At 36.5% G+C, this 13,029-nt stretch overlaps 1 protein-coding gene across 1 annotated transcript in view; it reads right to left on the reverse strand.

The window, feature by feature from the left end:
• CERK (ceramide kinase) overlaps positions 1 to 13,029 on the reverse strand; it is a 47,418-nt gene that overhangs the window by 12,489 nt on the left and 21,900 nt on the right. The window contains exons 6-9 of the mRNA XM_074870045.1: positions 12,341 to 12,486; positions 3,098 to 3,172; positions 1,187 to 1,339; positions 282 to 387 (exon numbers count right to left, since the gene is read on the reverse strand). Of these exons, the coding sequence (XP_074726146.1) occupies positions 282 to 387; positions 1,187 to 1,339; positions 3,098 to 3,172; positions 12,341 to 12,486 (480 nt within the window). The remainder of the gene's footprint in view (positions 1 to 281; positions 388 to 1,186; positions 1,340 to 3,097; positions 3,173 to 12,340; positions 12,487 to 13,029) is intronic.

Below are 13,029 nucleotides of genomic sequence, written 5' to 3' on the forward strand. Positions count from 1 at the left end.
TAGTACCCTCAGCATCTCGTAACTGTGTAGTGGACTGTTATACTTTGCTTCATTTAAAATTGGGGCAGGGGGAGACCAGCTAACAAAATTTTATTACATTTTTGTTTACTGACCTGATAAAATGAGGTGTTCTGTTTAATGAGTCAATAAACTTTTTTACAAGCTTATTTCTTTCAGAGTAAGTGTTTTGATATTAAAAACAACATTTCTGTGACCTCTATTTATGTACAGGCCTTTTCAAATAGTTCATGTTAAATATCCAGAGATAAACATTAGCCTACCCTGTTCTGCAGCTATCTTTATCTCGTGGAGATCCCACTGTGTGTTTTGCTGGTTGAAAAGAAATTGTTCCTTCATAGTAATGATGAGAAAGAAACGTCTTGAAGCCTACATAAAAAAGGTATTAAGCAGCATTAAGTCATTATAAATCCACATTGCAAACATCTCTGCATACATCTCTTGATTGTTCCTCTCTTTCTTTCTCTAAGGACTGCAAAACAATAGTTGCCCTCCCCAAGCTCACAGCTCTTTGTGTTATGATGTTTTAGACTGTAAAGGACAAAGCAATACCACACCACCCCCACAACTTTTTAAAATTCGCTGATGCCATTACTTTGCTTGACATCTTTAAAAGTCAACTAAAAATTTTAGCTATACATCACTGCGGAATCTTACAATTGGCCTACACTACTTACATTCTGGTTTTGCATCTTCTTTCCCTAACACAAGATAAATCAAAGAAGGCAAAAAAATACTTCACAGTAGCATAGGATTTACCCAAGTATTAGCTAACTAATCTAAACCACTCATCTCTATAATCAGTGCTGGAAGAAGGACAAAATTAACAATTCATTTCATCAGCTGAATGTCCCAAGATAGAGGAGTGCCTGTCTCTAACTGATTGAAAAGAAAATCAGTATGATTATCACAGAAAATATATTACTTTTTAGGCAGCTATCACTAGATGACATATATTGAACACAACTTTAGTGAGCATACTGTTAATGCTATCCCCAAAGTTAGGCAGCTTTACATAATGTGATCCAATGTATTCGGTACTACAAGTTGTTTAAAATCAGGTTCAGTCTGCTTCTGATGTGTAAAAGCTTCAGAGAAGGTTGGTTTGGAAAGAGTATATCAACTGATTTAGTATGTTTACATGCTGACAAAAGAACATAATAATTACCTGAGTAATCATATCTCATCGGACCCATCCACCGCTTCTTTTCACTATCTTTTAATATATCTCCATAAAAGCCGTAACCCAACAATGATACAGAGTACTTTAAAAACGTGTTGTTGTGATGTACAGAAGAGACATCCAGAGGCTGACAGTCACCTATGAAGATCAGAAGTGCAAGGTTCTATTAAGGCTTATTTTGTTTGCAACTGCAAACACAACAGGACCTTTAATGTCACAATTTTTTTTTTTTAAATATGCTGTATTTATGTCATAACGTATGTCATATATCCATATGTATTTCTTATACATGCAGAAAGGGAAAAATAATTTTTAATTGTAATTGGATTTAATATTTAAAAAGCATTAAGCACTAGGTGAGAAGAAAAAGGTCAGTATGCTGAAAATATATAATGAAGAATTTACACTCATTTACCGTGTGGTAGTAAGAGGGGATGTTACAGAAGAGATCAGTGCAGTATCTGTACATCTCTCAGGCACTACTTAATCCTATATATCATACTATCAGAGGATAATTCAAGGTGGAAGGGGCCTTAGTAAGTTTCTTATCAAACATCCCACTCAAAGTAGGTTCAGCTATGAGGTCAGATCAGGTTACTCAGGGCTTATCCAGTTTGAAAGTCCTGAAAATCCCTAAGAACACCACCTCTCTGATGTCCTCATAGTGTAAGGTTTGGTGTGGTGGTGGGTTTTGGGAGGTTTGGGGGGGCGTGTGTTGTTTCTTTGCTTGTTTTTTTGGTATTTTGTTTGGTTTTGGTTTTCTTTTTTTTCCCCATCTGTTTCACTTTATGTCCATTGTCTCTCATCCTTCCACCATGCACTACTGTGAAGAACCCCTTATGTTAGTGAGCAATGTTTAAGAATCTCAATATCTGTGTATATCTGCACATTTAATAATCCCGCTAAAATACTATGATATACTAAATCCATCTCTCTGTCTAATCCTAGTCCAGTGGCGTGAACTCTACATATGCTGAACAGAGTTAACCATAGGTTAGTAACAGAGAAGCACACGTGTAAACCTTTGCAACACCACCTCCTAAAACTGCAACTGTTAAGCACTGAATAACAAGTGATAATGAAATAATCGTTATTTGGAAATTCTATCCTTTATGTTTACGCAACATTGTTAGAACTGAAGACCACCTTGCACAATTTTTCAAATTCAGCATTAAGAACTGGGTGACAAGTATGTGGCAAGATAGGATGGACATCACAAATCACAATGCACTGAATATGCCAAGCTGTCTCCTTCAGCCCACATGCAGTTCAAGGACTCCATTACTAGACGACTTTGAGAAGTAGCCATGTCAGCATCCCTACTGATGACAACATATCAAAAAGCATTTATTGAAGAGTAGTTGTTTTCCTCCCTAGTTCGTCTTCAAATATATGACTTACAGATGGTAAAAATGGGAAATTATCAGCTAATTCCAGTCAAGCAGAAGCCATACTTCTAACTTGGCATGGAAGCATTGAATTGCCCAGGACAACTGGACAACTAGTACAAAATACTACTATTCAAGTGTCATAGCTTTCTTCAAGATAGATATGTATATATAAAGAGAGATATAGTCCAACAACTTACACTGCTTATTGTAATTTACTGCTATTTTCAAAAGTGTGCCAGAATGTATGAAAACTTAAGCACCAGACATAAAGTTTCAAAACACTATGATCCCTTGAAAACAATGAATAACAGTAGAGAAAGCAATTAATTTTTAACCTCCTGTATTCCAAATCAGAGACTTAAATCTCAGACAAAAACTCTCTACTTCAACTCAGCCATTATGTTCAAATTATATTTCACAGACATATAGAAAGAACTAAATGAAGTTACTGGGTTTGGCTACTTTCATCATTTTCGTAACAAAACAGTCAACTATGACCACCCACCTACAATAATATGAAGAGCTGATGTTACTGGATCAGAAATGCCAACAGTTGAATAGCATATGCAATCTGTTGATCCTGAAAAATAAAAAACTAGAGATTAATTTGTATCTTTTCAAAACAAGTATTATTGCTTGGTCCTCCAAATAAAAGCATTATGTTCCTTTGGCACAGTCCTCCAGATAAAAGCATTATGTTCCTTTGGCTTGCCCCTCTCTATTTTATGGAACAAAGTAAATACAAGGACACAAATATTATGATTTAAATTGTAACCTTTTTTCCCCCAAAATGAGTAGAATTTATTTCTCTCCATACAAAGCACAAGGATTTTCACTATATAAGCAATAAATATATAGCAGTTAGTGAAGGGAAATAAGTTAATTCACATGAAAAATTTCAGGATTACATTGCAGCTTTTATATCAATTAAGGATGGAGGGGAAGGGAGGCATAGGCAGATTCTCCTTTGCTTAAGATTTCTTATTCATCGAGATCTCATGAAAAGAATCTGACTGGTCTCCTGGTTTTTGGGGCACTGATCTAAATTCCAGGCTGTCAACTTGCTCTCCTCCTCCAGCTACATCTTAAACCAGAAACCCCCGCTTAGTTCTATTATTTGAAAATTAGTAAATGCTTGCTTTCACAAATTAGTTTATAGATAAGGGAGCAAAGTGGATAATGTGCCTTTACAGTCTTGAGCAAAACACCTACAAGAAGAAAAGGAGAAAGCTTTAGGTTTCACCTATATTCTGTCCTTGTTACTAACTACCTTCAGGCCACTCCTCAGTCAGTTCGTTCACTCAGTATTTTAGGTACTGTTTAGAAACCCTGATCCCTATAAAAATCAATCTAAGAGCCTAATGTAGGGTTCTGATTTCTACTCTGCATCAGAGACTTGGAAGTCAGGGCCAGACGTACCTAAGCATATCTGTTGCACCATCTAACTTCAGATTTATCTTGTAGTTTCTCCCATCCCTTCCCTGAAAATGAATTCCTTTAAAGTCAAGGCTGGAAGTCAGAAAACAAAAAATTACTTTGTCCACATATATGTGCTTGGATTTGCTACTGACACACTAGATGTAGAGCAGCTGAAATACAGAGTACTTAATTTCTGAGGCCTAATCTAATTGAAATAGAAAACTAAAAATGGAGGAATGAGCAATCACTATTTAAAATCCACTTTTGGTTCTTTCTCACTTCAAGAAAAGTCCGGGCATATACAGTTGTCAACAGGAGTAAAGAAAATCCTTTCCCCTCCAACTCACTTAGGAAATGGACACCACTTTCCCTACCAAGGGCATGAGAGAAGCTTCTGTCAAGTAAACACTATGCAGAAGCCAGCCACAGTGAACGGAGCAGCTCCAGGAGCCAGTTAAAGAAAATATAAATACAGCAGACCCGCAGAACAAAAGAAACAGCGTGACTGAAGAGATCTCTCTCTATAAGGTAAAGAGATCTCTGTCTGCAAGGTTGAGGTTCAAGATGGTGAAAGTGTACCATTCACCAGATACCAGTGTACATGCTGCTGCACAGGAAACGACTCCAGTTTCTCTCAGTATCATAACAAGAAAGGTACACGGATGATACCATGCCACATTTCGTGTTTTATAGCAGAAAATATTAACCAGACTTCACATAGTGAAGCTATGCTTTACTGACAATTTTTTCAGTTTCATTTTGCCTCCTACACTCATGAATTTCACTTAGGCAGAAAATTCTCACTTCTTTTGAAAAGAAAAACAAACAAAAAAACAGCCACTAAAAGATCTGACCTGACCTTTTACTGCTGAATGTACAAGCCTGACATTTCATCCAACCTTTCTCATTTCTTCAAGATCTGTTTGCATTCTGCTGCTAGAATAAGCTTAGTCACATTTGTCTTGTAAACAGAGCTTCTAAGTAGTCTTACACTATAAGGTTGGAGGGGAAGAGGGGAATTCATGCAAACTGCATTTTAACACTGGAGGCTTATCTCCCTATACTCTTCTGTAGTCAGTTACAAGCTGATTTATCTGCTGGTCAATTTTATAGAACTTATTTTCATTTCTATTTATTAACTAGCAAGGGAGGGCTAAAATTAGATCTGAAGTCTGAAATTAATTCTAAGATTCTAAAATGGGAGACTGGGGAAGACGCCAGCAGTGTTTACCAACTGTCAGATCATGCCTTGTTCTCAGACATGCCAGTGGAGTACCAACTATAAACAGTAAAATGTTGGGCTTTTTCTCTCTGAGCCAGTAGTATGGAGCAACAAAACCAGTATCATTCCTTACATACATTCCAAAAGAATGTAACTGGTTGTAACACCACCCCAAGCATGAAGCTAACAGCACTAATTTAGAGGTCACAAAAATGTTCATAATATCTGAGGATTTGAATCTCTTTGAATGCTTCATAACCAAACATGAATTCTAGAACATTTCAGACAAAAATTGGTTCTCTCCTTAGTTTTAAATTAGGTGGGTCTTGAATAGATTTGCAATCTACTACTGCTGAAACAGCACTCTGAAGAGATGCACATGCAAAACCCACCAAAATCTGGCTTATTTCATCAGTGTAACTCTGACACAGAAAGCAGGATTAGAATGTAAATATAGCTTGACTAACATGCCTTGATTAATAGCTTAGGATTGCCAGAGCACTCGATTTGGGCAAGAAGCTTTCACAGAGCATGACTCTTCACTAATGTTATGTGTAGGTGTTGTTTGTTCTGGTTAAATGAACAGAAAAACTATACACATACTCTGCCAGATTTTGTTTGGGGATTTGTAAAGGCAACAGCCCAACTTAGTTAAGGAAAAGAAAAAGAGTTTTTTATGGGTTGCACAGAACTACATGCAAATGAGAAGAAAGCACTCAGACTGCTTGTTAACTGAGCCCTAATTCATTGAAAAAGGAAGATCTTCAGTGTGGACACTAATTTTTGCATTGCTATGGTAGAAGAAAATCGGCATGCAAGGGATAAGTTTCAGGTTAAGACATCTGGAAGTAGCTACATGTGTACATGTAACACTGCAGACTATGTTGAAGCTTCGATTCTGGTCAAGGAGATCTTGTCAGGAATGCTGATAGCAGCTTGGGCTTGATTCAAGGTACTTACACACAGGCGCCATTTGAAGGGCCTTAGGAAACAAGACATCTGCACCAGACAGGCAGATGCAACATAAGATCTACAGGCTCTACTGACCATACTGACCAGATGCCCCCTGGCTATAACATGAGTTTAGATGCCCATCTCACCTGCAGACATCTAAAGGTAAGCATAAAAATTTGGGTATCAATTTCAAATTGAAACTCACCCTAAAAAGAGTAACTCCTTTACCTAAAATGACACCAACCACCAGCGTTCGAGTGCTGCAGATTACTCTGCTTGGCTTCCACCTGCTACTCTAGCACATTAGTTGTCTTGCAGTTTTCAACAATGGTGGCACCATACCACCATATGTAGATAGCTGAATCCCAAACTAAACGTCTGAAGCCTCCCAGTTAAAGAAAGCTCTCATTCACAGATATTTTGATATTAAGAGCCTACTGAAAGTATGAAGTGTCTTTGTTAAAATAAGTATAATTACTTTAAATCTTTACCATACATTAGGTACACTAGAGCCCTGTTTCATTATCCATTTTCCCCAAAGTCCATTTGTTAATAGGAGGCATCATACAGCCACATAGTTGTTATATAATCAAGTTCTATGTTCTTACTCTCCCCAAATTTAAATTTATTTTAAAAATTACAATGTTTAATGATTTAAAAATTATCAAGGAAATCCTTCCTTTTAATTACTCAAGGACAAATGATCAAGACATGTATTTAAAATATTAAAGAGTATGTAATCCCCACAAAACATTTCGCTAAAGCAAGATTAAAGAAACCAAAGTGATAGACAGCACTACATAGAATACAGTACACCTAAATCACCAGATTTCTCCTTCGCATGCAAATATTGCTAGATATTCGTGAATAGATAAATCATGCATACAGGTGCTCAGACCACCTAACAAGCTTTAAATAGGTCACAGAACCACCAAAGCGATAAATAAAAACACATGATTTACTGGTTGTATGGAAGGGTTCATATCATATGATTCTGTGGAAGAAAAAAATGTTTAGAAAAATCAGTATTTACTATCTGTAATAAATGAGAGGGCAAAGTGCTAGAAACAGTAATCTGAAAAATGATTAAAACTACTAACTTGTAAGTTTTCTTAAACCAAAACACATGCATGCTGTGGGCTATAAGTATTCATTTTTGTGCTTTTATTGATGGAAAACTAAACAAATTCCAAAGAACTGGAAGACCATCACTGTAGTACTAAACTAAGCAGATGACAGAAGCAACAGTCTGCTAGATGTTGATCCTATAGAAAAGAGTGAATTTAATAAAGAAACAGAAATACCCTTAGTGCTCATAAGCACTGTTCTATGTGAGATACCCTTGACAGGGGAAGGTGCTCCCACAGGACACTCAGAATCCTCAGAGATCAATTAGCATGGCAACAGGATTCTGTACTGCAAACAGGCAGAATAACAACTTCAGTGTGGGTCCTGTATGTTTGTAGTATTTTTGTGAAGTCACAATCCATGCAGTCACCTCAGTGATGAAATACCTGGTGAGTCGTGTTAACAGACTAACTGCATACTCTTGGTCAAGCAGCATTTAGTATTTTAAAAAATGTAGATGGTGACTTTTCTGGGAAGTGATTTTCAAATTACAAGGATCTGACACATTCAAAAGTAAGGGGAGAAGCTACCATTACAGGGAGGGATTAATGGCCTGGGCATACAGATATGTTCCTATATAAAGTTTCATGTACATTCCTTTCTGCATCCAGAAACCAAGAAATCAAGTTTAACACCTGCATAATGACAAACTGGCTTAAAAAAAGAAACAGCTCGGAACTTTGGGATGGGTGTTTTTGGTCAATAATCACTTCGGCAGAAGTTCAGTACCACAGTACAACAAAAATGGATTAATACAACAATGGCAAATTTCAGAAATGGCATTAACATCACAGGGAAAAGTAATCTTGACTTAGTTGTCTTCAGAGCAACCCCACCATATCACATGCAGTATTTAGCTCTAAGACTGTCATTTCCAGAATTAAAATGCTGAAGGAGGAACACAAAACATTGCACTTCAGATTTCAAACTGGACATACTGAACCTTGAAATGAGATGCTAACTAAACTGCAAAGATCATTAAATACTACAAACGTTGTAACAGGGAAGGCTGTGGGCACATCACTTGGAGTCATTTACAAAAATAATTAGATAGCTTTTTATGCTATGCTTTAAAATATTTTCAAAGTGAAATTTTACAGCCTAGAAGACAATAGTATAAGAGTCCAGTCATACTTCATGATTTTACTTGCATCTGGTTTTTAAATTTGTGAATGAATCCTCCACCATTTTTCTGTACAACCTTCACGTAAGAATGCTAAAGATGGCACAGGCTTCTTAACTTCTACAGCTACACATCAACATGCTGTTATAATCATACTGCATGCTTCAGTCCTAGATATTTGAGTTCATACCTTGACCACAACAAAAGCAAGAGGAATCTGGATACACTAGAAACCTAAATCACTATAGCAATTAACACTTTGTTTCTACACTTTACTCAATCTTTCTTAGTGCTTGGAAGATTTTTCCCCTATCCCCAGGGTAGACTGGCAGTCTTGGTTTTTGGAAGAATGAATGCATTAATATTACACCACAGCATAGAGCAAAGTAGGATTTTTTTCTTCTACCTTATGAGATCATGAGCATTTAATCTAATCCTTTCTCTTTTACTAAAGAGTCCTCTGACAGCAGTTGACAGCTTTGTCCTCCTGTTCTATGCCAGGTTTACTAAGAAGAACAAATTACTTTGGCTTACTCCAGAGGGTATAATTTTAATACTTAAAACATGTGGATGAAACCTCAGTGCCGCATGTTGTAAGAGAAATGATTCTCTGTTTTTAAGTTCTGTGGAGGCATACTACCACTCTGAATACAGTGAGAAACCATGGCTGAATGTGCTTTTAAGGCTAGATGGCACTAGAAGAAAGTAATAACTAAACAGAGGTTTTCGTATGCACGCTGACTTGTAGTTACCACGTTGCAGTGCAAAACTTTGTCAGGTTGCTACAACCTCTAAGTACTCTTCACAGCAAATCTGTTTACAACAGCAATCAGTCAATTTACACTGGCAGATTTGAGGAACGGCTGCAACTAAGAGAAATTCCGAAGTTCAGAAGTTAAAACTACCATTTGAGTAGCAGCCTTTATTCATGTCAATAAAAACACAAGTTATTTCATAAGTGTGCCATAAAGCATAAGAATAAATTTTAACCAGAAGACACACTAAGAAAGATACTATCTGGAATCAGACACCTCTGTTAAAAAAAAAAAGGGGGGGGGGGGGGGGGCGGCAAACAGGGCCTTGCTCTAGAAAGTTAGAATCATGATTTACAAGTAGCATCCAACATTAAAGAAAAAAGCCTGCACAATGGGATTCTGCCTATGACATAAAAATAGTTATTAAAAAATGGTCATAGAGGTGAGAACATTTTAGTGTTAAATCTCTTTCATTTGTAAGTTCAAACTTTTGTACAATTAAATTGACAGTTTGTGAGCAAAGATTAAGTCTGCTAAATTTAATGTTATTTTGAATACAGACACTGTTTAATCACAACCACAAACCACAACCTGTCATGTTTCTGTTAACACAGTTTGACATTAGAACTAAATGATAAAAAAAGGCAAAAACACTGATTTAGAGTCATCTTACCCCAGGCTTCTGTCCTCACTAAGTAAACTGTCTCCATGTATCAGAAGACACACAGAGCTTTAGAACTTAATCTCTAAACTATGGATAGTGTTTGTTTTCAGTATCTGTTAATGAGTTCTCAGGATGTTAAGAAAAAGATTGGTCATAAAGAATTAAGAAGAGCATAATAGATGAAGTTTTTCTAGATGCATGATTTATATTTCATTATTCCTTTTGACTTGTATTTTAGGACTGCCAGTTTAGTTTACCAAGAAAAAGTCTTTTTAAGGATCTCACTTATTTTGGAACAGACTTCTTGCACTAGTCTGGGAACTAGGGGATCTGTTGGCATTGATACATGGTCAGAGAGCAGCTTCACCAAGAGCTGGGGGAAAAAAACCTCTTGCTGCCTTCCTGGCCACCATGCAATGCATGAGTTTAGCTATTTCATACAAAATTTAAGGTCCCTGTGATGGCTAGATATGTTAATAAAGAGTTAAGATTTATTCAGTGATTTGACTCCCTTTTTCAGTAAATAAACACTTCCCCATATTTTCAGTAATGGATCATTTCAAATATTGCATAATCTACAAACAGATCAAGATATATATTATCCTCTCTACTTCCAAAAACTTAACAGAACTTCAAGGCCAGCTTCCTTATATACCATTAAAAATAATTTTTGAGGGATCTGAATAATGACTTAGAGAAAATATTGGAATCATAGCTCTGAGTACAAGGCTGTACCTTGTGTTAGTTCAAGGAATATAGCATGCAGTATACCTTCAAATAGCACACAGCAACAGTGGACAAAACACAACAAGCAAAACACTAAAGTGTGTCTTGATACATGTTAGTAATATTAAAATATCAGTGAAGATCATACTTTTTGGTTGCAATTGGAAAAAATGCATTAAGAAATTGTTGAAAAAGCAAGGTTAAATTTTAACATGCTTATAGTTAATTTCCTAAGGATAAAGGAATAGCTTTTTAATATTGAGCTTCTGTTTTTTCCAGTTGTATCTTGTTATAGTCACTAACGTCACCAGTAGGCAAAATCTGAAACCAACCATGTAACCAAAACTTTTATTCCAAGAAATTTGCCCAAATAAAGCAAACAAGGGGTAGAGCACTTCAAATTCTGTTCTTGTCAAGTTTATTATACAAACTGATTTTAATACAAAGCTTTAACAAATAAAATCAGAATATACTTAAATATAGTAATTCTGTTATATAGAACCCTTAGTGTGCTAGCTAAGAAGGAGAATGAAAAACCATAAGGGGATATTCACATTGCAGCTTTTAGATATCTAACCCTTACTGTACTGCAAGCAGAAAGGGTTAAGCTTCTTCCAAGCAACAATTCAGACCATTTGGGTTTGGATACATTCTTCACAAAGATATAATGAGTATAAAATTAATCACCTAAAGCCTGAGGGTACAAATCCACTATTTCTCTTGGTGTATTTTTTACAACTTGTGCGAAATTTTCTCATAAAATCCGTGGTTTAGTTCTAGTCAGAAGCTCATAATGCTCATTTCATATCCCAGTTCTTTAATTCAAATCTCAAACATCTGACAAGAAAAAGAGAGCAGCATAGAGAAGACACTGAACTGTCCATTTGTCTTTCCACAGAGCCCTCAAAATTGCACAAGCTATTAAAGAGTTGCAACACTGAATCCAGTTCTGGAAGAGAGAGTCACCTTGTAAGTCTACTTCTGAAGGAATCTTGGGGACCAACTGGGCAGGGTGAGGCAACACTAGATTTAACAGCAAGATTGATCCAAAGAGTGCCTATGGTCAATAAAAAAGTTCATCACCAAAGACCTGAATTCCAAGAGTAAGTTCTCTCAATGCCTCTTAATGACAGTAGTCAGGATTGCCTGAAAAAGTGGCTACATTGAGAACTGTAAAGGTATAGCACCTCTAAAAAGGGGCAGAAACTGCAACTTGGTATGGAACCTGAGGACTGTTCCTCAGCTATGGTTGCCTTATGCTTTCTGTGATGACCACCTGGGGGAGGGAGTGAGTAGGGCAGGGGAGAGAAGAAATCTTAGCATTTGTTTGGAGTTTGCCAGACCAGTGGGAGGTTCTCATTACAATTCTAGCTAAATTTGTGGAGCATTTAGAACTGTAGAGATATTTTTCAGGTAAGTCTCTGTTCAGCAAATTTCACTCACTAATGCGTTCAGCAGGGCAAAGGTGTAACTGTCAACATCTTATCTTGTATTAACACGCAATAAGCCACAAAAAAAAGTAGTAATTAAATTCTGGAGTTGCACATTAAGATTTGATTTCCTTTACAAAGTACCCTTCCCAAATAAAGTTGCATTTGATTAATAATTATACTGGGATAGAAACAGCTTTAGCTAGGTGTCCTTATGGAGTATCATTGTTCATATCTTATACTTAGGCCTAAATTCAAGATGTTATGAATAAGAAGAAATTTCAAGAATAAATGAATTAAGTAAACTGAAAGTTAACCCTTTCTTACCAGCAGGAATTATGCCAATCCTTATATTGCACTGGACTAACGGTGCTTTGGGATTATTTTGGTCTATGCCAGAGTCCTTCTGCATTCTTCCAATGAGACCATGCATCACTTCACTGAACATGCCGTCCCCACCAACACAAACAACACTGCCAGGAAACACAAATTAGAATGCACACTAACAGTCAATAAACAACACGGCAAGTGTTCTACTTAGGGCATGCACTGGGCACATCAAAAATAGTTGTTCTAGTCTCTCCTCCATTTTTACAGGATATAGTAGCCCACAGCCAGCTTGGCAATTAACAAAAAGCAGAAAAAAAAAATTCAAGCTACACAACTGCAAATGCACCTAGACATGTCTCTAACATTAGAAAAAAACGTTGGAACGCAACCTAAAAAAAAAAAATCTTTATTCTCTATTGCTGTGTGCAGACAGACAAATATCAGTGGAAATTCACTATACAAGGAAAACACTGAACAGGACTGTACATACAACTTTCTAAGTAAACAAAATGGAAATCGGGTACCTTTACTAAAAAGGGAAGAGTTAATATTTGTGGCTTCAGGCAGAAGTATATTTTATACTATTAATTTAATAGGGATATACATTATATGAAAGTCAGAAAACAGAAAAGTGCATGCTTGCATGCTCTTTTGAACATGCTGAGAGCCCAAACAGACAGAAGTCA

The sequence above is a fragment of the Strix uralensis genome, chromosome 5, assembly GCF_047716275.1.
Source record: "Strix uralensis isolate ZFMK-TIS-50842 chromosome 5, bStrUra1, whole genome shotgun sequence".
NCBI classification, from domain to species: domain Eukaryota; kingdom Metazoa; phylum Chordata; class Aves; order Strigiformes; family Strigidae; genus Strix; species Strix uralensis.